Below are 27,802 nucleotides of genomic sequence, written 5' to 3' on the forward strand. Positions count from 1 at the left end.
TTTCCAGTCATGCAACATTAACTGCACTTTAAAAATCAGTAGCTTGATGTTCATTCTCACAAATTAGGCCATTAACGTCATTGGTGTGCCAGGAACAGCACTCATTTTGATGCCAATGTATCAGTGACGGCTTAAAGAATGAGCTCCTCTTTTAGAAACCACCTCAGCATTTTTTGCATTTTGAAATGGCCCACTATGGATCTTCCAATAGGAAGATAAACAAACAAACAACAGAAAGCAGCTCAAAAATGATCTTGGACATACTTTTGCAGCAGCAATGACGGACTTTCCAAAAATAAACAGACCACACTCCTCAAGCTTATGTTCACTTTAACCAGTGTTTTATTTCTACACAATAAATGACAGCAAAATGAACATGATACTCATCTTTATGACTCTTCCTTATGAAAATATAGTACACATCAGACATGTTTTTGCCATGTACCAGAGCACCAAAAAATATATATAATTGCAACTGTGAAAACAGAGAGAAATATCGATTGAAACACAAAAGTCCAATCTGTTGTATATGTGCCTGAAAAAGTGCATACTGTGTAAGAACCAAAGAGAGAGGAGGCCACCAGAGGGAGGGAGGGACTACTGACTCTGATGGCTACCTTTACAGTGTTGGTGAAATTCTCAGCAAACACAAAGGCGTTGGGATAAGACTTGACAATATACAGTATGGAGTGAGGGGGAAAAAATGAAAGCTGTTTGCAGACAAAATAGGAAATGAACTTGTCGATGGATAACAAAGATCAGTCAAGTTTGGTTATGAGGATCAATTGCAACAGACTCCTAAGATGCAGAAATGACCATTATGGTTTTTATTCATCTTGGCAACAAATAAATAATTCATGACTCAATGGATAAATTCATGGTTTAGACAACTGACAACAGTGCTTGTACTAAGCCATTACGAACAAATAAATGCTGACAGCGAGTGGTGTGGTAAAGCATCACAGGTCGTTTTTTTTTTTTTTCGTCTTCTTTTTTTTCTGTCTTGCAGGTGATACTTTGACACAATGCACAACATATTCACGGTTCATCTCTTTGTATAATAGTTATGATAAAAATCAATCCAAGAGCTACTCCCAAACAGTTAGTACATGGTTTTGCAAATACAATCATCATATAATATTATTATTTACATCTTAAAATATATTTGTTGAGCAATCGGGTACGAAACATCGTAATACCACTAGATATCCACGTAATATGTAAATACACTTTTTTTTGTACTTCCCACTTAGAAAAAAGGACAATTCACCTTTTTTTTTATTTATTGAGGGATTAGGAAACAGAGATAAGTGGATCATTCTTTAACCAGAGGCCTGTGAGAGGTACTTCATGTGTTACAATACACAAGGAAAATGTCTTACAACAAGATGGCACATCAGTATTTTTCTCCACATTGATCTGAACAAAAAAAAAAAAATATTAGGGCTTCAGACGCTCTTTCTTACACTCCCCCCTCGCTTTGTAATCAGTTAGACACAAAGCTTCTGCCATTTTTAGACGAGCAATACAACAACCTGGTGTTAAATTAGAAACAAAGGAGCGACTGTGGAGAAGGTATCAAAGCCTGTCAAAAAGGGCCGCTACACAAATGATATTATGTGATAAGCGTCGGCTCTAGGTGAGTAGAACTGTGTTCCTTCAGACTGACTTCAAAAGGCGACCGTAAGCTGGGCAAACATCCTCTCTCGTTTTCACAGGGCCAGCTTGACCCTGGCAGCCCTACGCAGGCATACCTGACAGTGACAGATGAGGCAGTGTGTCGAGGAGTGGAGAGGCGGAGTGGTGAGGTGGGGGGAGGGGGGGGGGGGAGTCCCAGAAAGGGACGGTTGCCACCCCCAGGAGGAACTCTGACTCATTGGCCTCGGCTTGTTGCCAGTCAGCGCCGGCCACCCCTCGCCCAGGGGCAGCCTCTGTGAGTACACATTTTCACACCTGGACAAATAGCTAGACAGGCCAGGAAAAGCAGCCCACCCATCCCCACCTCTCTCACTGCCCACCTTTCTACTTTTCCGAGAGCACTCCATCTGGGACACCATCGACTGCCTTCTGACCTCCAGTCCTTCTTTCCTTTTTGATCCCCCTCTTCACCACTTCTCCTGTCCTCAGCTGACTGCGTACACATATTTCCTCTCGCCCTACACTGGTCTCTCAAAAACATAGTTTGCTATATTATGGATTTATGTTTGACCATTATATACTTGGTTCTCTTTTCACAACTCCTTGTACATATGGCTAATGTGTGCATTTAAAAAGCAAATAAGCAAATAAAGAAATAAAAACAAAAGAAAAAAACTTTACATTCTGGTTTTAAAGGGAAAAAGATACACTGCACTCAGTTACATTTGAACATGTGGTGAATCCTCATTGGATGCGAGCAGTGTCCATCTACACTCATCGACCAATGAGACAGGTTGTTGTGTGGCTGTGGGCCTGAAAGTGTGAACTGTATGTCTGAACAATGCGCGACAGCAATGATCACAACAACAGCGTGATGACAGAGACAAAATGACAGTTTTGACTCACAACCGATAATGTTTTTTTTTTGTTTATAAGAACAATGTAAAAAATAACTTACATGGACATTAAATATAACTTAAAAAAGTATAACACTCTCAATAAATAGTTCTACTATTTACACCATTGTTATGAGACGCAAAAATGTCACTAAAATACCAAAAAGTATAGAAGCAGCAAACATTACAGGCATGAGGTACAGCAAGGGATCCTGTGATGACTACAGTAGAGAGGTGATGTCCTCATCCAATGTGTAATCTTATACTTCCTTCCATGAAGATCTTGGTTAGCTATGGCTTATGGATACCGTCTCCAATATTAAGAATATAATTTTTATTTTTTCAAGTTGACATGCGATCACATTCGGTAGCCTTTCTGATCGGAATAACGAACAGTTTGTTTTGGTATCCAGACATCGACTAATGATACAAGTAGTTGGTGAGGAGAATATTTCTAAGTTAGTCGAAGTATGTGGAAGCGACGACGGCTATGTTAGTTCATAGAATGAAGGGAAGGATCCAGTGACGGATTTCTGATTCATCCGGTCAAACGGCTAACGTGGCTTTCCAGTGGCCTCGATTGCAGATGATGAACCACAGTACTGCGTGTCACTGGCGTAGTGTAGTGATTGCAGGTCAGTCTCTCCCCACTGGTAACAGTTTACTATATAAAGCAGCAGTATGGAGTACTAATATTACATATACTTTGATAATATCAACATAATACAAGTCTTTTTTTAAACAGGGCTATATATGTGTTCATATAAAGTGTTAAATGCAATCTTTTTTAGATGATGTAGCCTTTACAACGTCCTTACAAATATTTCATAAAAGTTTACAAAGTATCTCATGAGTCCCTTTTAATGGGAATTCCTTCATTTAAGCTATTCCTTCCCCTTTGACATATCTTGGTTTCTCTGCCAAAATGTACATCTTTAACCTAAAACGATGTATTACACACACGCATCGGGCTGAAACAAAAGACAAACTAATTTCCAGTCTGGCTAGACCTTAAATACACTTCTATACATAAAGTGTTGTGTTGATATGTATCCTATTTTGGTGGTGGTGGGGTATGGGGGGTGCATGGATGATGGATGGATACATTGTTCATAGTGACAATACCTCCCTACTTCATTGAAAACCTCTAATGCAAAGTCAGTTTGAGTTGGAGAGGAGCATCTACGGCCAGATACAAAATAAAACACCAATGACAGGAAAGCTAATAGCAACACAGGGAGTCAAACGACCGAATATCCTAACATACAGTTTGTTTCAGATCACCATTCTGACAATTAGCAGCTTCTAAACATTTTCGAAAGATATACTTTTTCTCCTTACATGGAAACTAAAAAAAGTGCAGTAACTGAGGTCAATAATATAAACACTGATTAAATATGACATTTTGTAAAAATGAAATACATGAAAACTAAAACAAAAAACAAACATGTTTCAACGTTCCTGTCCATCAAGAACATATAATATTTACATGATATTTTTGATTTTTTTTCGTTGTATTTGGTGGAAAATAATACCTTCTCACTTTTTCTGCACGTCATGGTATTGTCTTAGTTCTTCGTTAACATTGTTTTTTTTAATGACATGAAACTGGTCTGACATTGTACAGCTTGCTGTGTACGATGATTCGTGAGTATGATCTGGAATGCTATAGCAGCCTAATATGAGTCAGAGGGACTGTGCCATTGGCTCAAATGAAATGAAAAGTCATAACCATGCTGGATTGTAACCACGACTATGGTTGCAGCCGAATGAGAGCAGCAAAATTTGGACCATTATTTCAAGCAGCCTTCATTATCAAAATATGCATGAGAAAAAACTAGTGTGGATGTGTCTTTAATGGAGAATAACAAAACACAAAGCTATCGTAGCAGCCATATAATCTAAAGAAGTTAATTGGTGGGGACGGACACCCGAGTTCACAATACTGAAAAGTGCTGATCAGAACAACCAAGTGCACTTTTTTTTTTTTACTGCAGAGACAAATGCAATGGTTAAATGGATTCCTTAAACACTAGACCCAGCAGAGAATCATAGGGACCTTTGATCATATTGTGACTGCAAATGCTGTGTTGACATATACATCCAAATGTCATTTTCATGTATAACATTGCTGCCTGCGGAGCTACAGCCGAGAGTCCGATACTACTGAGGAAAGGGGGAGAACGAGAGTATATGTGTATTCATTTGTGTGTCAGATGTGGTCTCCTTCTGTCTATACTCGTTCTCACTAAGAGCCACGGCCTTTTATCCAGCCCTTTATTTCTGTACTCTTGTGTGACTGTGCTGTGCAGTGCTGTGCGATCAAAAAAAGACGCAGACTCCCGACAAGCATCGACTACATTCTGAACAGGGCTGGGATCATTTTATTTTCAGTTTCAACTTCTTTTAATTTTTTTTTTTTTTTTTATCAGTTGTTGAGGTAACAAAGGTCTGATCAGGCGCCATGAGGGAGGAGTTCAAACTGAGAGTAAAATCACCCCAACCCGAAGTGAGGTGTTAACGATGACATTCTTTAAGTCGTGGTCAATGTACGAAGTATTTCTCTCGAAAAGTTAAAAAGGGAATGACGAGTGAGGTTCTGGGTTTTTCTTAAAGTTCTTAGTGCATTTCATATCTGGTGTTGTCAATGTGTTTCTCTGAAAATATTATGGACTAACGTGCAAGTGTGAATGAATGCTATAAAGAGGTCCTGTCAGCAGCAAGGCAGACGAAGCTGTCTAACCCGATTATATATTATGATGTGAGGATGGCAAGTAGCAGCAAACACAGTAGCAGAAGCCATGCTTAAAAAAGGTTTAATTAGGCATTCAGGATGTTGCTATTTTTGCTAAGTATAAAATTGTCTTAGGTAATTGTGTGTGTGGCTGGTCAACGATTAGTTGATAATTTGTGTTTGTGTGTGTGTGTGTGTGTGTGTGTGTGTGTCTGTGTGTGTGTGTGTGTGTGTGTGTGTGTGTGTGTGTTGTGTGTTTGCACGTTTTATTTTGGCTTTCGTGTTGAGTCTGTGGCTTGAAACTTAACAATATGGCTGTCACATTCCCCACCAAGCTAGGAATAACCTCTATAGCCTCTGACTTTGCCTATGGAGAAACACACTTTACTATAAAGGTAATAGAGATACAGAATGTCTGACCAGTTTGAAAACAGGAATGATAAAAGCACAAACTCCTAGCCCCTCTGAAAAAGGTGTTGAACATGCCTTCAAAGTGTCTGAGGATTATTATTATTTTTTTTTACATTTGCCTTGATTTCCTTCATATTTGCAAAACACAGAGCCAACATCAACGCAATCCCCCACTTGCACATTTTGATTTACCTTTGGTTCAATAATGTGATTGTAGAGCAGGGTCACTAAAATAGACACTGAAGCCAGCACAAAACTGAACAAAAGACATGCTACCTAGGCTTGGTTATGTTTAGGTTTTTTTGTTTGTTTGTTTTCTTCTTTCAAAAAAAAAGTCTGTTTCATGTAATTTATTTTTTCTCTTTGCTATATATGTTTTTTTTTATGATGTTTTTGCAGGGTTACTTTCCTTTTAGCTGACAAATGAAGTGTTCTGTGAAGTCCCATCCAGTATTCTTGGTCTTTCTGTGATGTGGAGGCGGAGGCATTTCAGCTGGTTGGGGTTGCAGTATGGATGGAGAGGTATGCCTGTTAAGCAGCATGTGCAGGAAATTGGGAGGCCGAGTAGGAGGATGAAGGAGGGGTCTGCCTCGGCCACTCCGGCTGTGTTGTGTTGGAGCAAGGGTCCTGGGACATTGAACAGAGGTCCCTGCTCAAGGTTGGTCACCCCAGGGAATGGACATGTTCCTCCTTTCTGTTTTCTATAGCATTCAGATCCCGACAGGAGCACTCATCCCGTATGTCACAGGACATGGGGAATGGAATCACCTGGGTGGGAGAGAAAAAGACACTCGCATTAATGAAGTTGTCATTTAAACATATATTTTCAGACATTATGCTGCTATAGTATGGCTCTACTACAAAAACAATTAGGATTCATTTAAAATGAACAATTTGTCATGATTATAATAATAACCACATGGTTCAGATTCAGACCTAAAAAGACCCAAAGTCCCAAATCCATCCACTTCAACCTCCTCCCTCTGTGGATTTTGTCACAAGATATAAACGTCAGTTGACTTCTTGCTCCTATCATCGTTTTCACTTGAACAGGAAAACATTTTATTTTAAGGAACACGATAACTAATATTTGTTATAATATAATAGTTGTTATCATATAATATTTCCAGTGGACATGGACATCGCCTAGCGTTCCCCTATCTCGCCCTTTATAAGATGCACCCACACGTACACAATTCTCTCTCTCTCTCTCTCTCTCTCTCTCTCTCTCTCTCTCTCTCTCTCTCTCTCTCTCCTCGTAGTTGATGATGACCAGATTTTTTGCAAATATCAAACAGGTTTGAAATTGAATCAGTGTGGTTCTCATTAGGTCATTTGTCTCACTTTGTAGAGGGTACGCATCTCTGTGTACACAGTGTGTACATAAACCGAAGCCTCCGTGTTGTAAATAGTATGGCATTAATCAAGAGTGACAAAAGTTGAAAGAATTGTGTCGGTGGTGTTCAGTTAAACTACAAGACAATAGTGGACACCTGCCAGCCAATGAGAAGCCTGTCATGGTGATTGTCATGGTATACAGAATGTCAGAGAAATTGACATCTCAGTTTGTCCTGATGTCAAAGTGGCAGGTGAGAATAGCACTGAAAGATCACTGGCCATTGCCCCTGGCGTTTGACGTCACTGGATAACGTTGGCAATGCGTCACCAGCACCAGCTGCTGCTGCCTTGTCTACTCGCCACCCCCCGGGGGGCCTGCTTCAGCTGCTTGGGTACACAAAATGTGTCCAGGCCAAACAAGGAACACATGTGGTCCAAGTCATGGAAGGAAGGCGGCAGACCAAAGGCATGATTTGTGTCCTGGTGGCTTATCAGATCAATCTACGAGGGGGGTTCATGTAAGGGCTGAGCGGTATTGTCTTTTTTGCACAATGGGTCTGTGTATACAATTTAAATGTAACAACAATATTGGCTAATGTAACTCACACAAATACTTGACAGCCGGCCCCATGCCAAACACAGCTATTAGTACAAGGTTATTAGTGAAAGCTGTCTGGCTGCTTTGGGGGGAGTGGTTTCTTTGGAGGGTCGTGGGACTGTTATCCCAGTATGGAGAAGCTGCTGTGTAATTACCCAGACTACTACGTATGCCATCAAATAATCAACGTGCATACTGAGTTAAAACTGGGAGGGTTATGGAATAACTTTTGGAATAAGCAAGAAACAAGAATTCCCCAGCCACTCAAAGATGCATCCACAGAGTCCGTTATATTTCACACCATCAAGTTGGAGATTTTGAAGCTAACTCACTTCCAGTGTCTTCATACCAGTTAACCTCGTAAAAAAACCTGCTAATTTATGGAAGTCTCTGTCCCAGTGTAAGTGGAAAAAGTATTTTAGAGCCTGTTGGCTGGGTCGTGTATGTGTGTGTGTGTGTGTGTGTGTGTGTGTGTGTGTGTGTGTATGTGTGTGTGTGGGCATGTTTCTGTGTGTCTCTGTGTATTCGGGTCAAATTGACCCGAAGACCATATGAAGGATGTTAATGTGTGGGGTATAGTAGCATGTGTGCTACATTATTATTTTTTTGTTTGTACATGTTTATCACAGAAAATAAGCTAAGGCCATTAAGTTTCTGGTAGAAAAAAATATACTTGTACCATTTTTATTCTTTTAAAAATTTGAAACGGGTCAATTTGACCCGAATACCATACAAGGGTTAAGGTTGTTGAGTTGCTGACTTACAAAAAGACGAGGAAGGATGAGGTGCTGATTACAAATAAGACTGTTTCTAAAAAATAAATTGTTTAACTAGTGGCGTGTTTCAAATATTATATATTTATTGATCTAAAATCGGATGTTCAAAGATTTTTCTTTTAAAATGAGAAAAAAATAAATACAGTAACGAACCCTCTTTATAACGACTATATAGCACTTTCTTTTAGTTTTGCTAAACATAAGTTGTGGAATTAGTTGCTTTGCACGGCAGTGTAAAGTAAAAGTAAAACATTATAGTTGGTTGTAAATGCAGCACACAGGAAACCACTAGTTTGTGGGAGTCAAAGATTTGTTGACAGCAGGAATGACATTGGGGAGTATGCTAGTCACTGAGGAGTGACGCAGGTTCCCCTTTGAAATAGGGTATAAAATAAGTTGTTTGTTGGGGGTGTGCTCCTAATGTGAGGGCCAGGTGGGCAGTGCCCAGACTTCTCTGGGAAAATGAGGCCTACATGTGGCGACTTTACAAGCCGAGACCGGACACACTTCAGAAACAACTGTAAACCGCATGAACAGTGTTTCCTCTGTGGCACACTGAAGCCAAGGACATGGGGCTCCTCGCTCCCACCTGACTTTCTCCATTTAATTACACTATCTCTCCGTTTTGCACTTTCACCTTTAGAGTCTGTTCCTCACTTTACCTTGCTTCATAATTCCTCTCTCTTGCAGCTCAAATCCCCCCCACTACCCCTTCCACTACACATCACTTCCCCTCCAAGGCCACTTCTGTTTATCTCTCTATCTAGAGAATGATGGTGGGTGGTAAATTTGACATGGTTTCCTTTGACCTTGACCTCTAGGGTGGCGGGGCCAGCTGCCACATCTGGCCCTGACTTGAGGGTTCTCTCAGGGTGGCTGGGAAATGGGACTGGCTGGCCTTGTGGGCCTGGGGGCCCTCATGCTGCCCCATGTCCCAGGGCTGGAGGAGGGCTGGGGGAGGACACCCACTAACAGCAACATGAAAGCCCTTCTGAAGAACGCAGACCTTGTCAGAGCCCCATCCTACCATCTCAGGAACAGGTCAAAATAACACAGAGTTCCTCTCATTTATGTGTGTGCAGTATGTGCATGTCAGCCTGTGCTTAAAGGGAAGAAGGTGTGGAAGGGGCACAGGCCTGGGGAAAGGGGATCTGGCTGATCTAGGGATGCATAGCACACTGTTCATTAGCAAGTAACAGTTGTAATTGGAAGGAATTATAACAAGCAACATTTTGGTCAGTCTTTAAAGGACATTTTGAGAGTAAAAATTGTATGGAATAGAAAGGAACTTTGTGTTTTCTAAGGGTGTTTTAATATAAATTAATGTATATTTATCTACCCAAAATGTAATCATCTCTGTTCTCAAGAGTTAGGAAACAATACAAAACATTGCAATGCAAATGTCATTTAAAGGAACACAAACAGTGAGCTGTGTTTAAGATAAATAACAGAGACAACAGACAAAAAAATGTAATTTTCTTTGGAGAAAAAACATTTACTGCACACAAACTTTCCTGTTCGCCCAAGTTCAATATTTTACGATTGTTACGCTCGTTACATAACACTGCATAATAAATCCCGCCAAGGCCGGTTGTTATTTATTTATGGTAGGTACGTTGTTACGATTGTTATCTTACGTGGTTATGTTGATATTTTAACACACACTATGATCGTTTTTCCGATCATAACCAAGTCGTTTGGTTGCCTAAACCCAACCGTTCGTTTTATGATCGCTTCACAACCGTAGCCACGTGGCATTGTGCGTTTCTGCAAGCGCATATTTATGAAACCTGCTTTTGGTTCAGAAATGTCGACTTTCATCACTCGTGTAGCCCATCATTTCGAGAAACATGCAATAACAATATTTTTTGCTGGCGACTGGTTTGGCCAAAACCCTTAAGAAATGTGGGGAGTGTGTGTGTGTCCTCCAGTGTGCAACTGCGCTCAGCTGTGTAGGAAAGCCCTGCTCCTACCTCCCCGTTATCCTTCCTTCCCCTCCCCTCTCAGATGCACCCCCACCCCCCAACCTCAGCCCTTACTCCACACACACAGACACAGAAATGTTCAGAATGAAGGAAGCTGTGGCATGCTGCTGCCTATTCAATATTTTGCCATAACCGTTGCATTGTAGTGGCTTAACAAAACAATAGAAAGACGTTATAAGCAACTTTAAATGCCACAAGCAAGAAACCCTCCTACTGTATGTGCAGGCCCGCTCCTATCTCTAGCCCTTCCTCCCCTTTAACTGTCTTGGCAGAGCCTTGGCAAAGGGAAATAAAGTCTATTTAGTTGCCCTCAGAGGTTTACAAAATAAAGAGCTGTTGCTGGCATGCACTTTTGGCATCCTGTTATGTGGATATTTGATGGAGAACATGTTAAGGCAGAAAATTAGAGAAAAAACAAAACAATATTTTTCACTGCTGATAAACATCTGTCTGTGTGTCTGTCTGTAATAGCTCCAAAAGATGAAAAGAGGGTCTGTTAGAAATTTGATTTGTGCGGATTATATAAAAATAAGTTAAACGTGGTTAAATCTGGTAACAGCCAAAAACCCAGATAAGAAAATTACATTTGCGCTGTTTTGAAAGGGCTTTGTCTACGTGAATCAACAACACAGACGGAGAGGTTAAGTGGTCAGCTGTGGCTATCACAGACCTTCGTCTTAGGCACAAACATCAATCGTGACACACAGTTAGTCACGTATTGAGCAAACTTGTGCCAGACTGAGAGTTTGTAAACAGGGCTGAGGGGGCCAGAGGGATTTCAGCACTCGCCCAAGATCCCCACCACCAACGTAGACAGAAAAACCTACATGAATATTTAGGAAAAGTTGTTTCAGAGAGGCCAAGCCGTGTAACTATATAATCGGTGCTCTCTGCTTCCAGCATCCGAGGGAAAGGAATTCCTTCCAAAATAGGGGGGCACCTACGAGAAGGGGTCTTGCGCAGGCAACTCTCAGAAAGGCATGCTTCATAACCTTGCCTCCTCTCCTCCCTGCCTCTCCAAATTCAGCCAACAGCTTGCAACTATTAAGGGGAGATCCTGTGGTGACCTTACGTGCAACCAGTCCTTGCACCTTCAAAGCTCCTGGGGTGGAATAATACACAGCAAGTCATCCAGAACTCCTTAATACACAAATCTCTATCAAAATAAAAGATGAGAGCAGGATTCGCTGGAAAAGGGGAGTAAAAGTAAATGAGCAGCTAAGTTCCATTCCTTTGCATGATACTGTTCCTTTTTTCTCTCAGTTATTCAGCTGTTATCAGATTTAGTTGACAAGAAAGAGGAGAAGCAGGAGGAACCTGGAAAACTTTAATAATTGATAATAACCTAATTCCTACAATGGTATTTAGGCTTGTTTGGAAAGAGTTGAAATTGCCCAATTGTTGTATCTGGAAGACATTTTATTACATTCCAGAAATTATGATTTTCATATTGGACCGTGGATTCACTCAAACAGCATGAGAGGCATGACATCTGATGTTGGGAAATACAATAATAACTTATAAAACCGCTGTAAAGATGTAACTTAAGTCTCTTCTGCTCAGGAGGGAGCAGATGTTTTCATCAGTGTGTCGCATCTTCTCCGTCAATGGACCGAAGAGATTACCGCGATATTGTAAACAAGTGAGGCGGAATAGGATGTATTTTAAAGGATGTATGATTCTGAATGACGAGGGAGAATGAAAGTCTTTTGTAAAAATTTCATTTTGGCTCTGTTCTTTTCCCTTCACCTCATTACCAAAGATCAGAGGGAAACATTAGATGTGTGTGGATCATTTGGTGTCATTGCTCCCATGTGCTGTGTCACAACACACTGGGGACACCAACACAAGCATGATCCCCACTGAGGCACCAGACCTCTTGTGCATAACAACCGGCATATGTGTGTGTGTGTGTGTGTGTGTGAGAGAGAGAGAAAAAGAGAGAGTGAGGAAGAGTATGTATCATGAATGAGTATGTGTCAGTGAATGAGTAGGAGAAAGGCTGAATGAGAATGTGAGTAAGAGGGGGGCAGATGGAGAGAGTCGGTGCATGGCTGGTTGATTCCACTTAAGTGCCGTTACTTGACAGTAAACACCTCAGAACTACTGCAGTCTAATATAATAGTCATGCAATCGATCCTGGCTTCATGAAGTTTATCATGTTAAATTGTTGTGGAAACCGTTTGAGACAGGTGTTGATTCTATTGTCATTGAACTGAATGATGTTATACTGATAGATAATCTATCATGTTGTACATCATTTAAATCAGAGAGTGTGGCTAAATAACAAAAACACCTCTCTATATAATGCAATATGTGGTATATGCTCTTTTTTTTTTTTTTTTTTGCAAATATTACTTGCTTGGGATGATTTTTATTCCTTTACACCCAACCTGAAAATATAAATGATTTCCATAAGTCTATGTTTGCTTTTAGTTGAGCAGGCCTATTAAATACATTGCAATAAAACACATAGTGATGTCTGCATATAAAGAAACACTTGGATCACCAATAGATACGGATGGATAGTTGACATGAAATGGTCTCTTCTGTGAAACAGACAACAGAATGTGCAACAATAAAATCTTTGTTCCGGATCAATTAAATAACTTATTCCTCACTCATGGTTGGGAGAAAAGTTTTCCCACCAAATAGAAAAGCACTGCATGGTTGGCACCTGCAGGCAGTCATAAATGAGTTACAGATTGGTTTTCGTCATATTGTGTCATTTTTTGTTTTGGTTTTACAGGCGTTTATGCAACTCCGTCCTTGGCCAGGCCATGCATGTGTTTGGTTTGGGTTAAAATCAGAATCAGGTGCAAAATACCCTGTTTCTGTTTTGAATGAGTTGATCAGATGCGGATGACTATGAGGATAAGCTTCAGCCCAAGTGCAATAACAAAACAATCCAAATGTGTAAATAAACACTAGCACCAAAATGAAAATAACATAAGTATAGTATAGCGTTGGTAATTAAACAACAAGATGGTTTTCTGGCTCACGATTTAAAACGTGTTAGGTTAATTTGAGTTTCATCCATGTGTGTTTTATATTAGCCTTGTGCATTAAGCAACATGTGTGTGCAGGCAAGCAGCATCAATGGCTGGCTGGCTTTCCTCCGTTCCTTCTGTATTCATTTCAGATATCAGCTTAAATCCTTAGTGTTTCCTGTTTGTTTCTCACCCACGGTCACTTTCCTCGCCCCTCGCCTGGCAGACGATAAATCAAATTATGATTGGTTATTTCAGAGCAATTTTTTCTATTTTTCCAAATAGTTTCCAGGGGACCCACTAGAAGGGAACACCAGCCAGACTGCTTTCTTCAAATAATGCCAGGGTAAAATGCCTTTAAGCCTGGAGTTCTTGAGCCCCGCTCCAGTATGATACTTATTGTGTACTGTAGCAGCCCGCCGAATGTTTCGGTTGATGGAATTGAACCCAATCCGTCTTAGCTGGCATGACAGAAGTTAGTATGGAGTCGGCAATTCAATCCCCCATTTGCCTGTAGTTATTATTTCAGCGAACTGCTAACACCTGTTTTGCAGACACTACTTGCAGACCATCGGCATGTAGCATCCTTGACTTGGAAACACAGCAGCAGTAAACCTGGGCCAGATTCCTCTACAAGGATTAAAGACTAACTTATATCAGATTTTGTCATCTCTTAATGCAGTAAAAAATGTCAACATCTTTTTTTACTCTATCCTAACGTTTTCCTATTATTAAAAGGAAGGAAAATATTCCTTTTCCTCTCAGTCATTGGAGTGTCGGGTCCGTGTTTGATTGACCGCAGCTGGATGGCTGAGACCCGGCAGCGGAGGAAAGAGAAAATTATCTTCCACTATAGCTTACAAGCCATGGGCTGACGGTTTTGTGTAAGTAGTGGTATTGAAGAGTGAGGACCCCACCAGCATCAGACGGACAGACCAAACAATAGTGCACTCTTCCCTGCTGAATGTTCGGTCGTACATTAAAAAAAAAAGAGAAGCAAGTCAACATGCTCCCCCTCAGCAAAGCTAGAGTTTAAAAGCTCATCTTAAAATAAGGATATCCATTGATTATCTGTAGCTTATCCTGTTCAGGGTTGCTGGGGCCTTGAGCCGATCCCAGCTGACATTGAGTGAAGGCCGGGTGCACCCCGGACAGGTCACGATTCCGTGTCAGCTGATATCTGTGCAAGTGTCAGGGTGGAAAGCGTGACCGAGGCTTAACGCGTTGCGTACTGATCCCATGCTGGAACCGTTCATACGAGTCACTCGTCACTATGTTTAGCACCGTTAATAAAGACCTCATTCTGCAATGTGAGAACTAGACGGCAACACGGAGCTTCATAATCAAAGAAAGTTTTGCATCACGTCTACTCTTCTGTCCATGCTCATAAAGCATGTATCCTGCATATGTTTAATACAAAAAAAATGTTTACATGAATGATGCTTGTTTCCCTGATATGGATTTTTTAAAGCTGATACTGGCTGCATTATCTGCGGGAGAATTCACCAGGGTTTTTGCTGCTGCTCATAAATTCCTCCTGATGCAAATTCAAAAAGCACGCTACAGGAATGCACTTCTGTTTTGTTCGTTTTTTTGTTTTTCTCGTGAAGCATAAAGGGACTGAGGGGCAACGACAATAAATAAACTGTGAACCTGATGCAGTTATAAATAACAACATTTTTGTATACAAATACATTAAATCATGTTGCTTGTAAAACGTCTCCTTGCATCCCTTTATTAAGGAAAAACACATTTGATATTTTGTTGTGCCCCTTAAGTTCTTTATACGCTCTGAAATGTTTCAGCTTGGAGCACATGTGATATTTGGTGGGAAACGTTAGCTAAAACCCTGAATAGGTATCTTACTTGATTTCTTACACCTAAACATAGGATGTTCCATTAAAGTGACCGTGCTCTCCTTTGATATAAAATAACAAATGCTAGACCGACGGCGTGCTCTCCTCTCACCTATCTCAACCTCTCGTTGCTGCAGTAATTCAGCGGAGGCTATCCTCCCATTGGGGTCTCTCAGTAAACGTGAGTAATGCAACTTCTGGCTGAGCCCCTGCACTGAATCGGTGCCAAAAGATGTGGATATGAGATAGCGTCAATCAACAGCAGCCAAACCACTAAAGGAGTGAGGTCACTTCCCAGCGGGCTGCTCACCGACTCTCCTGCTGCTATTGAAGTTAGGATACAATAACTCACATCTGATACTGAAGTTATGAATAAAGAAAAAACACGTGGACCTCTGGACTGCTTTCTAGCTGGAGGTGGGTTGTGTATGTTTTTAACCGAGTAGCACAGTGAAATCAAACGTATGAACTGTACTTGTCTGGCCTCTTAAACCTCATTGGCCCAGAACTCTTTTTGCTAGAGAGCGTATAATATGTGATTTCTCTTGCGCAGCAAGTTACCAAACATATGGTAGATCTTGGAGTAATATTGAATTATTGTTTTGTACGACATATGACATATCCCCTGGCCAGGAATCATGCAGGCTCTAGTCAAAACATTGGGACCTGGTGCACATTTTGTGATTGCAACAGCATAGAGGCCATTTCACAGAATGTTTGAAGATTCAAATTTTTAATTAATATGAAGTTATATTTCTCAGGTAGCCCATTGCTGGCTGCAGTGTCATCTCGATATTTGGTTGACAGCAACCGGTTGACCAATAAGTAGCACACCAGCATCTAACCAAACCAAAGTCACATTTGCATGCTGTTCGGCTGCAGCTGAGCAGCTGATTCATGCAGTACGACTGTGGAGCGGCGTTACAGGAATTTCTCACATTTTATATATGGCAGCGAAGAAGTCCTGATTTGATAGAACTGTTTCCATACAGGATTGGCTGAAGTGCAATGGATTTCTGCTCAAAATGTCCTTGACTGCTATTATGAGTAGTTATGAGTAGAAAGCCAGCTGAAATTATATTGTAACAAATGTCCTCATTCTTATACTATGAGGTTAAACTTGAGATTTGCTGAATGTTTTGAGTGAATAAAATATGATGTTATCCTAAAACACAATTTTGGAAAAAAATGTGCTACATTTACATTGTAAAACACGTCCTCATGTTCAAACTAAATAAAATCTTTTCCTTCAGAGCTTTGCTGAAATTGCCAATGTAATCCTGCTCAGGATGACTTCTGACTATGACCTTGTCAAATCTTTAGTAATTTTACTATCTCACTCCAAACTAAATTGAAAAGTTGGCGGCCCTGCAGAGAATATGTTGTACAGTACATTACTACCAATAAAACATAATTTAAAATCGAATAAACTGTTGCTAAAATGATGTCAGTGTGTTTATTTTTCGTACAATTTGTGTAAAAATCTTTGGTGCTTAATTTATTGAAGCCCAAAATAGGTCCCGGTATTGCGCAATCCATCTGGCCGACTCTCCACTTCCAGGTTTCGCCTACACCCCTCTGGAAAGAGCCATTCAGACAAATCATGCAACTTGACGTTATCTCTCAGAGTGGGGGCTCGGATACATCGGAGACTCTTCATAAGTCATAAATATGATGTAATCTTAGATCAGAACACATTGGGCTGTATTCGCTGAGACGTTCGCACAGTGAAAACGAGAGTGAAAATGTTACGGCTGTCAGTGTTGGTTTCTTTTGTTCACTCTCCCTCTGTGTGTGTTGTTATCCGAGCTTGAGTTTGCTGCTGTGGCTAGCTCACGACTGCCGCTCCTCACTGTTCTCATATGGCTGTTATAGCATAAAGCTTTATATTAGCTACAAGCCACCGACTTAGGCATCGACATATTGAGAGCCGTCAAAGGCAATCAAAATGCTAAAAAAAAAAGGGACAAATAATTAACAGAAAAGAAGCTGTCTCTGGAAACATGATAGCTCGGAAAAACATGATTATTTCTGTGCTCGTGGCTATTGACCAAAAACTCCCAAATGTGTGTGAAGGCGGACCAGAATCAATCATGGCAACTTTGATTGTCCAATGGAACATGACGAGATGTCCCTCGTATGTCCTTTTTCCCCAGAGAGGAAATGAAGAGGCTCTCTAGTCAGACGCACAGACACAGCCAGGGAGACACATAGACTGCAATATAAGTCCAGCCAGACATACAGATGGATATGCCAGGAGAACAACTCAAGTCCCTCGCCAGATTCACAGAAACAGGCCAGGCCAGAGAAGCAGATGCTGCTGCACGGAAGCTACAATACACTTCCAATCAGTTCCTTTGCCAGCAGCTGGCTGGAAAGAGCCAGACAAAGCACCTCCCTGAATTAAAAGAGTTACTACCAGGATGACCAAACTTTTTGTCATGCTCAGCTTAATGCTGAAATGCAACACAGCTGACTGGATGTTGACAGATTTCAATTTCTGTTGATCATAAGAGGAAGAAGTCAATTGCAGTCCAAGTTCTTATAATCATGATATTTACTCGCTGTAATAAGATCACAACCCACAACACACACTTTGGTCGTGGGTAACTTCGTGTGGATACAGACACACAAATATAGGCGTTTTTTTCACATTAGGAAATTGAATATCACAGGAAAACAATGACCACTGATGAAGTCTGAAAACTCCCACTCTCTTGGATGTGGTATCAGTAATCTGTCTACCAGTAATCTAAAGTTGGACACAAAGCAAAGGAAGAATCTGTTTAGAGATGTTCCAAGGGATGAAATGCAGCAGTGTATTGAGTTATGGTTTCCATCATCCCTACCTTGTATAATTAAAAATTATAATGTATAAAACTTGATAATGGCAACCTCCACTCGATGCAAAAAAAAAAAAAGGGTTTGGCACAGGGAAAAGTAAATGATCACATGTGGGAGGTGGGATTCATTCCTAAACTTTGTGTGACTCCAGAGTTTGGGGAACAAACACTGACTGTTGACCAGTGTGACAAAGACCAAATCCAACATCATCTCTTTGTCTCCAGGGTGAGGTTTATTCTGAGGTACAAGCATGCCACCAACCTTCTTGGTCTTGACAGTGGATTGGCAGCAATCGCCTCCGTCGTAGTTGCAGAAGGCTCTGTTGTTGACCGAATCACAGTAGTTGTCTCCCATGAATGGCTATACCGGAGAGATCACAGATAGTGTATAATTAGTGAAAAACACTGAAAGTAAAGTGCCACTTTTAAACTGGTTGATAATGGCGAAAAGGTTAATTACCAAAGTAGCCTTTTGTTCTAGTGGTACTTTCCTCTTAAGCATTTCGGGCCATTTGAGAGGTCTCTGCATAAATTTCCTGATGAATCTCATGCATTACATTTCCCTCATCTTTCATTGTGACTTTTTAAGCCTTTAGTGGGCCAGACCCGTAAATCAAACTGAGGACACCATAAACTATTCACTTCACAAAACACTCCAATAAGGTGATTTATTGGGTCGGCCCCACCCTCTGCACTAAGGTTACCAATCAGGTTATCCAATTGACCTAAACTGAGGAGATGATGTCACTCTTCCCTAACGTGAAGTGGAATTCTATCACAAGAGCGTCGTCACATGCAAATTCACCATTTTTAGAGGAAAGACAGGTTTAGAAAATCATGAGCGTATTCTAGTCCTGCTCAATGTGTTAAGTGTCCGAGATGACTTCTGTTGTGATATGACACTATAAATAAAATTGAATTAAAATTGAATTGTTAAGTCGCATGATCACGTGTGTAAGAGGTAATACCAGATAATCATGTGGCAACAGCTTTTTTTTAAAACGTGGACAGCTACTTCCCAGTGTGTTATAAAAACACAACAGTACTTTTGACACTAGTATATTACTTCTGGTATATTCTCAGAAATGATATTAGCAAGCACTGTTCCTGTTGAATAAAGTAATACATTCCACATACATACACTTAGCCTGCCAATCTCAGCCCAACCTGGGCGTAAGTAAAGACTTATAAATCCATGTATTCTGACAAGAGATTCAGTTTTCAACAGTACATGTTGGCCTGAGTGTCTTACTTGTCCAGCATCTGCCAAACCATTGTCTGTCCAACTCCATTGGCCAAGCAAAGCGGATAAAGTCTCGTGAAATATTTGCAGGCTATTAAGAGATTAATTTGTTTGAAAGTGAACTGATGTTTCTTTGGGTGTGTTCTTCACGGGATCATTCCTATCTGCACACACAAGCGTGTCTCTGTGTATGTTTTGTGTTATTTTCAGGCTTATACGAGTGAGTATATTCACCATGAAAATGGAAATTTTGGCCACTATGAGCGTCTAAATTCAAAACTGGCAACATATCACAGAGATTTCTCATCGCTCTGTTGATTTGGGGTCAAAGAAGGTGGAAAGTTTAAAGTATTAAAGTCTTGTATGATAGATGAGACTATTACTCTACTCTAGGTCGAGTCCTTACCTCACATCCTTTGATGCAGTGGAGCAATTCTGGGTGTGGATACCATTTCAGTCCCATCGTACAGACTATACTCTGAAAGATAAGACAAAAGTGGAGGTGAGTTGTAATTCATTAAATACTGGTGCATGGATTACTTTCACTTATGTGCAGCATGTAAACAGCTTTTCCAAGAGAGTGTTAGTTCTAGCAGCATTTCAGTCCAGATAACTTGAACCCTAACTAAAATCAGGTTTTAAGCTACACACACACACACGCATGCACGCGCGCGCGCGCACACACACATGCACGCACACACACACACACACACACACACACACACACACACAAACACGTTTCACAGTTAATCTTTCTTCTATTTACACAAACTGGTTTTCCACCTCAGGGGGGGTTGATTTTTACCAGCTAAAACAAAAAATAAATAAATGAAAATGCTTCTTTTCATAAGTCATGGCCCCAGGTTAGAAAAGAGCTGAGAGAGAGAGAGAGAGAGAGAGAGAGAGAGAGAGAGAGAGAGAGAGAGAGAGAGAGAGAGACATAGAGGTTTTTTCTCAAATATCTTTGCAGAATATGTGGAATTCCATCCTGTTCTCCCACTGTGTTCTTCATTCAATTGAAATGCAATGGAAAGCATTCGTGTCCAGGGGATATGGGCAGCACTGTGCATGTGAACCTGCCTGCACATTCATGTAGGCCTATGAAAAAATGCACAGGTGGAGAAGGGTTTTGTTTGTGACCCCACACTTGGATAGTAGCGTGCACAATCAAAAGTGTCATCCACAGCAAAGGACTGTCTGACCTTAGTTGGTCCATTCCTCAGACCCCCCGTGTCCCAATATCTCCCAAAATTGACGTGCTTTTCCTTTTGTTGCTGCAAACTAAGGTATTTTTCATTTCAGTGCTGTCAGCAAATCAATGCAAAAAACAAAGATGGGGGTTGAAGGTGGAGAGAAAGAACAACATAGCATCTGAGGATGATATAGTACTGCATAGCAGAAAGCAGGAATGTCTGTGTGAATGCATGTGTGTTCAGGACAGGGCTTTATTGCTTGGCCCCTATATATTGGATGGTTAAGCACATTATTTTGTCTTATAGGTGAAACTTTTTGCAACTACTGTACTTCTATTCTCTTTTTCCCATGCTCTGCTATGATGATGTCATGCAGAAACTCCTTCTCTTCCCCTCTCCCTCTCTCCCTCTCTCTCTCAATTTTTTTTCTTCTCTCAGCAAGGCCGTAAATCATGATAATCCATGATTGTGGCCTGGCCTCACCTCTCACTACGTATAGGATCCTCACCCTGTGAAGCCTCCCCGGGGCGCTGATACCACATAAAAATAGATCCCTATCTCAGCGCCAACACAGACGAGGTCGTGTCATGTAGAAAATGACTAATTCCACAGCAAGCCCGACAGGGTAATTTTGCTGATAAAGGGGGAGGAGGGTGCTGGGGGCGCAGAATTGTTAGAGACAGAGGGACAGGAAAGAGCAGAGGAGGAGGTGGAGGTAGGGAAGCAGGCGAGAATTCTAAGTGGGTCACACTAAGAACCGAAATACAACTAGTTTAAAGGCTATAAATCAACATCACTTATTAAGGTGGGCAACATTAACCTCCAACTCAGCAAAGTAGAACTAGAAAGTGCATTCGGGGACATGAATCCTATTGTAGATGCTGTATGAAGAACCCCAATCTAGGGGAGTTTAGGAGCATGTTATGATATCTCCAACTTACTACACTCCTACTGTTACTACAACTGTACGCCGTTGTCCTGATTGATAATGATTGCATTGCGCTTCCTGTTGCAATAATTTGTCTACTTCTAGAATTAAATGGGCAGCACCCTCAGGGTGAACCATAAAGGGTCCCCTGCACTTGGACATAGGTGTAATTGCAAATGTAATGTCCTACAAATGATTACATGTAAGGCTAATTTCTGCGTGCTCATCATTTTCTGATGGATGCTTGTAATCATTCTGAACTATTAGTGTAGTGTGTGTGTGTGTGTGTGTGTGTGTGTGTGTGTCCTCTTGAATATGTCCATTTGGAATCTATTGGTTGACAGGTAGAAGTACAGGACAAAACAAAGTGGACACCACCACTGAAATCTCTTCCTCCTCTAATCTCCCAACCCACCACCCTCACTTCCCTGACTTGTCTTATCCTATCCACTGCCCCCAACAGCAGGGCCTCGGTCTCACATTACCACTGAGCACAAATCATATCAATTACACAAATCTATGAGAAACAGATCATTTCATGTCCACGTGGCCCGAGCCACCGCTCTCTCCCGACATCCACCACAAAAAGCTGCTGACTCAGTGTGACTCTGAAACAAAAACAAAAGGGGTTGTAGGAAAAAGAAATACAGCAATGTGTTCCTTTACTTGGCCATGGTTTCTCTTAAGTCCTTCTCTGGTTACAAAAAACAATGCTGTTTAGTCTCTGATTCTGCAGCTTAAAGGACATTAAGCTGACAAAAACATGTAAAACAAATTGCACATCATTGACATTAATCAGGTTAAAAGTAAAAGAGTGGGTGTAGTCTAGTACTCTCTACCTACACAAAGACACACACTCATACACACATACACACACACCACAGCCCTTGCCCGCCTCTTGACCCCACCCACAAATTTCCTAAAAATCCCAAATTACACCTTTGGGGGTGGGGTGGCACTCCCAGAGGGACAAGGTGTACAGTTCTGTGTTTAATGACCTTACCCAAAATGACCTTTAACCTATGTATTTTTGCTATCTGCCAGTTTAAGCAAACATTACTTAATCACTGCAGTCTCTATCTGTGAGGTATATCTAAATCAAATGAGGTTATTAACCAGTGAGCTTCACATGTATTTTGGAAAATTATAGTGATTACTGATGACAAGCCATTTGATAAGGTTTTTACTACTTGGCCACAATGTGAGTGGAGTGTTTTTCTATTTTGTTTTTTTCACTACAGGCTATTTTAGGTTAGGACAAATACACAGGAAATTGAATGATACAAATCTTAGGAACTTAATTCCCAAAGATGCTTTGCAGCTTGTTGTTTCTCCAAGAAGGTAGTTGAAAATGTCACATTGAGGACATGCTCACAAAAAGGGTGGCAGCATGTTTTCAAACTTGCAATTAAAAATAGAATAAAAATGTCTGAAGAGTTGCCATGGTGGCATTTAGCATTGTGGGCAATAGACCCAGGATGTAGACACTCCACGTGAAATTCCTTACAAGTGAGTTGTGGATGGGGGAAGTTTGTGAAGTGCGTGTGTCGGAGCTGCGAGGTGGACAAACAAACACACGTGGAAACTTACCTTGACTTTGTGTGGGTTCCTCCAGTGCTCTTTAAGAACACGATCTACTGTCATGTTGCTCGGCAGGATCACCACGTCGTTGTTACTCTCTCTGCACATCAGCTCACACTCCTCACCTGTGTGTGTGTGTGTGAGCAAGAGAGAAAAAATACAAAGAAAAAAAAACGGTAAAAGTATGCACAGACAAAAACTGAGATCAAAGCATTTCAAATGACGTCTCCTTTTCCCCTTTACTTTCAAATGATTATGATGCTGTGTAAAATTCAAAAGTGCTCTATTACATTACAGTGGTTCAGACAATTTTATTGACTCTCATTAAGAACAAATTAAAATGACTGCAAAAAGCACAAAAATGAAAAGGAATGAGTTATGTGAACAATGAAGCATAATAGCACACTTAACTACAGCTGTGAGTAATACGAACAATGAAGGATGACATCAGCAGTAAGAAAACGGAATTGTTGTTATACAGCAGTAAATTTGTGCATACAGACCTATGCCGTGTCCTCGCTTGCATGAGTACTGTAGGCTATAATGGAGGTTTTGAGGTAAAGAACACTGGCCTTTGCTGTGTGGGCATAGGCGGAACGACCCTGTCCAGTTCCCATCCTTCCTACAACGGATCACATTGGACCCTGCGGCCTGAAAACAACACACATATTGACAGGCAAACAATTAGACACACACCCTGACACGCAAACACTAGCAGGCCAAGGACACTGAGATGCCATCCCGCTGCAAATGGGGTAATACAATTCAATTTTTATAAGTAATCCAACCCACAACGCCTTAGAGGGAGAGCAGATTAAAAGGTGTATACATTTCAAAAGTCTGTGGTGGCAGGACTATTCTGAAAATCAATAGCAATCTAATTAGCATGGCGTCAAATTGAGTAGGGCTAAGGGAGACAGGGAGAGAAACAGGCAGGGCGAGACGAGTGCTCAGACACTGAGTGCAGTGTAAGAAACATCAGATATTTTTCATCTTATCATCATATGATATGTGTATTATGTATGTGTATTATGCCTATAATGTGGTAGGTTACAATAGTGTGTTTTTAAACAAACAATATTCAAACCAACATGACTAATACTGCATTTGTGAAGGGATATTTTGATTGTACCATTCATTACTTTTACGCCATGTTTAACCCTGAATGGGGTGAGGATGCAAAGACGGGAGAAAAAGAGAGAATGTCTACTTTTTTTTATAGCACAGGACAAAAAGAAGACGTACATATAGGTAAAGCAAGAATAGGGGAGAGGAAAGAGATGGACAGACCTGCTTGCATGGAGCGTGCAGCAGCCTCACCGTATGGGCAGAGCCTCCTGTGGCGGCGAGAGCGGTATTACCGGCAGGATCAGAGCAGTTGAGTCTACAGACGCTGTCAAAGCGGAAGCCGTCGGTACAGTGATAGGAGCCATGGAAGATGGGAGGTGGGGCATCACAAGTCACTGGCTCGCATGCCCCCTCTAACCAGCTGCCATCTTCCGTGCACTGGCGCTTAAATGCACGCCTGAAAGGGAAGAATTTACATTTACAAATGCATATATTTGTATAGAGGTTAATGTAAAGACAATTTAAACTCATACCAGGACTAACTTTCAGTTCTGACGAAGAAACAAATAAATAAACAACAGTTTCTATTTCTTTCTATACCTCTTGGGTTTATTGGTGACATGGTAGCCCGGCTTGCACTTGTATTTGCAGAGTGTGCCCACTTTGAGGCCCGTCTCGTTGCAGCGCTTGGTCTGCAGCACGGCATTGGGTACAGGAGGAGGGGCTGGGCAGCGGAGTTCACAAAGAGCCTCCGGGAACGACCAGAGACCGTCTTCTAGGCAGGTAAGAGTGTTGTTGGTACCTGAGGAGAAGCAACGGGGAAAGGGGTCGATGAAAAAAGTTAGTGTTGGCTTGTGGAAAAGAAAAAAAAATCCTGCAATCCTGTCAGTTATTCCAATGTTTATTTTAAGGTTTTGTAATCTCTCATGGCAATATTGTTCAAAAAGTTGAAAAAAGAATACATCAAAGCATCAAAACATGTATCAGGATCCCCATGTGCAAAACCATATAATTAATCTGCCGACCTTTGACAGTCAAATTGACTGTCATCTAAACTCATGGAGCCTAAAGATAACAGCCTAATCTCTGCAGACGTGTCTGTATGCTCTGCTACGTATCTCACCTACGAGCTGGGCAGGTTCTCGACACTGAAAGGTGCTCTTCTTGCCGTAGGTGGTGCCCTCGGGGAAGGTGAAATGGGCAGGATGAACGTGGTATTTGTCTGGCAGACCACAGTCCACTGGCTCACATGACACCTGTTTGTTCCACTTCCCGTTTGCGCAGGTTATAGTCACTGCGGAGTCCGACTGGAATGTAAGACAAGAGTGTCAGATAGACAGATGGCAGATATGGATTACAGGCCTATTCTTAAGTATGCTATATCCATAAATATGCTTTGACACAAGCATTAATTTGCGCACTGATATGACAGATTGATATCCCACACACATCACATAAATGTTTACCTTACAAAAAAAATGACTACAGCAATTCAGCACTCAATCCAACAAGTCTCCAATCAGTGTGTAACCTGACAAAGCTTGATCCGGCTTAGTTTACTGTATGTCAGTAAGCCTGACAGGCTACCTAGCAGCTCAAGTAACTGCTGATAGCGTTTGTAAGGTCAAGTCATGGCACTCAGACAAATGATATCCAACAACTGCACAATCAGCCCTAACACAAAACACATTGACTTTGGTGGAAGTGTGACAACACACGGAGAAGCAATCTTTCACGACTGGAACGCCAACCTCCTATCCCCTTTTTTAGTTTCTGTTTAATTATGACACTTGGTAATATAAGATGATAATTATGATATAAAAAGAAGCTATTTTCACTTTTATAACAAACAAAAATGATATTAATTAAATGTAATGCAATCAGTCAGTTATGTTGTTTGGTGGGAAACAAAGAAAATGCACAATAAAACAGACAAATCATTGCTATGGTTGCAGTTTCTCCTTAGCTAATTACATAAACGTGTGCTGCATGGCCAAGCGATTGACAGGAGCCAACTATGCAGATGCCCGTCAACAAAAAAAAGCAAATTTCCCATTAGCTTCGATATCAAGGCACACTATGTCACCTTTTCAAATGAACAACGTGCAACCTGTGCGACTGGGTCCTTAAATGTTGTGGGAATGTGGTGGGAAACTGGAGAACCCAGAGGAAATCGACACATGGGGAGAACATGAAAAATCTCCAAAAACAAAACAGACTCAGGCCTGGAGTCAAACACAACCGTGGTGACACCACTCTGCTATGACGAACAAAGAGTAGCTCATGTCTACAGTACAATATAGGACCTAATGTAAAATGACTGTTGCCTGACCTGATAAGAAGAAATAGCCATTTAGGTTACCGCTGAAGGAGCTATGACCTAGCAAGGTCTGACTGAGGCTTGCAAACAGCACGTGTCTTGCATCAATTATGTGCATGTGTGTGTGCGTGTGGACTCGATGTTTACACATCCTGTATACATATCAATGGGAAACCATTCCTGAGCGAGAGTGTTGAAAACATTGTGAATAGAGTATAGCATTACAGCTAGAGAGGGTAATGTTGAGAAACTAGTGCTAGCATGCTCAATTTTAATAATGATCCAAACGAAAAACCCAGACCAGTGTCACCTACTCTTTTCCAATGAAAGTAGCTAGCAGCACTAGCTCCAAAAGGCGCTAAATCTAGCAAGAAAGACGTTAACAATGGCAACCATAAGGTTTCCCTCCCCCAGATTTATCATTCGTAAATGTAAAAAACGAGTGTGGCCATTGTGAAACTCAAGCTAGTAGGTTGTGGCACCGGTGACAACAATAAGAGCGCAGGCAGGCAGGTCGCCTTTACGCAGGTTTATTAAAGTCTTTGGACAGCCACAGAAACAGATGTGTTTCTGAAGAAAATTACCATCAATAGCTTTGAGTATTTGCTGGTAAACACATGCTCATGTAGTTTCCTGGAAGCAGAAATGGCAACCAGAATGTTTCCAAGACATTAGATTTCAGAACGGCAAGCTCCTTTCTTTTATTCACCATAAACATTTCCTTGAACTTAAGTCTATTTCCTATAGAAATAGCTCTGATTCCTGTAAATTAGATGGTTTGTGGTGTGATATTTGCAGTGATGAGACCAAAATGGGGGAGTCATTGCATCCTTTAAACCTCAACTGTTTTCCTCCTCTTCCATTAACTAGCACTATGTAACGCAGTAGGAATGCTTAAATTGATAGCGGTGCCAAGAAATCTCACAATAAGGCTGTGAGCGCTCAATCATTTTGACTTTTCCCTCTCAGAACAGAAAACGGCAAATCTGTGTTTTTACCAAGAATTACATTTAACCCCTGTTTTGGTTGACCTTAATTACCCACATCTTTTTAAAGAGTGGCCAAACTTTAAGGCCACACAAGCTGGACTCAGTTAGCATTACATATCTATTACTTCATAACCTCTCTCTTCCCATGTATTTTCTATCTTTCATCTTGATCCCATTATATGATACTGCATAACAGTATCAAGTTCCCTCAAAATAAATAAGCTCCTTTCATATTTGGATATCCAACAAAGTAACATATGCATCGCATGTGAGTCCCCTCTGGAAAATAACTGGGTGTAGAGATGAATGAGTCAATCATGATGGGAGGTTGTGAACAAAGTCTGCATGGAAGAAATGTGGAAGGATCTATTTAGTGTTAATGTGCTGACCGTAAAAAATGTGTGCAAATGGAATG

General features: G+C 41.1%; 1 protein-coding gene across 3 annotated transcripts in view; it reads right to left on the minus strand.

The window, feature by feature from the left end:
- Positions 1-328: 328 nt before the first annotated feature.
- pappaa (pregnancy-associated plasma protein A, pappalysin 1a) overlaps positions 329-27,802 on the minus strand; it is an 85,748-nt gene continuing 58,274 nt past the window's right edge. Inside the window, exons 15-23 of one of the 3 annotated variants that reach the window (XR_014598970.1) lie at positions 25,202-25,385; positions 24,679-24,880; positions 24,301-24,535; positions 23,514-23,661; positions 23,020-23,135; positions 19,715-19,786; positions 18,328-18,426; positions 5,532-6,447; positions 329-5,480 (exon numbers count right to left, since the gene is read on the minus strand). Coding sequence is in view for 2 of the 3 variants with exons in the window: in XM_084036064.1 (XP_083892190.1) it covers positions 6,343-6,447; positions 18,328-18,426; positions 19,715-19,786; positions 23,020-23,135; positions 23,514-23,661; positions 24,301-24,535; positions 24,679-24,880; positions 25,202-25,385 (1,161 nt within the window). In the remaining variant the exon portion in view is untranslated. Of the gene's footprint in view, positions 6,448-18,327; positions 18,427-19,714; positions 19,787-23,019; positions 23,136-23,513; positions 23,662-24,300; positions 24,536-24,678; positions 24,881-25,201; positions 25,386-27,802 lie in introns of all 3 variants that reach the window. The other 2 variants (XM_084036064.1, XM_084036065.1) reach the window with 2 other exon arrangements.

Source organism: Eutrigla gurnardus (genome assembly GCF_963514095.1).
Source record: "Eutrigla gurnardus genome assembly, chromosome: 19".
Classification (NCBI taxonomy): Eukaryota; Metazoa; Chordata; class Actinopteri; order Perciformes; family Triglidae; genus Eutrigla; species Eutrigla gurnardus.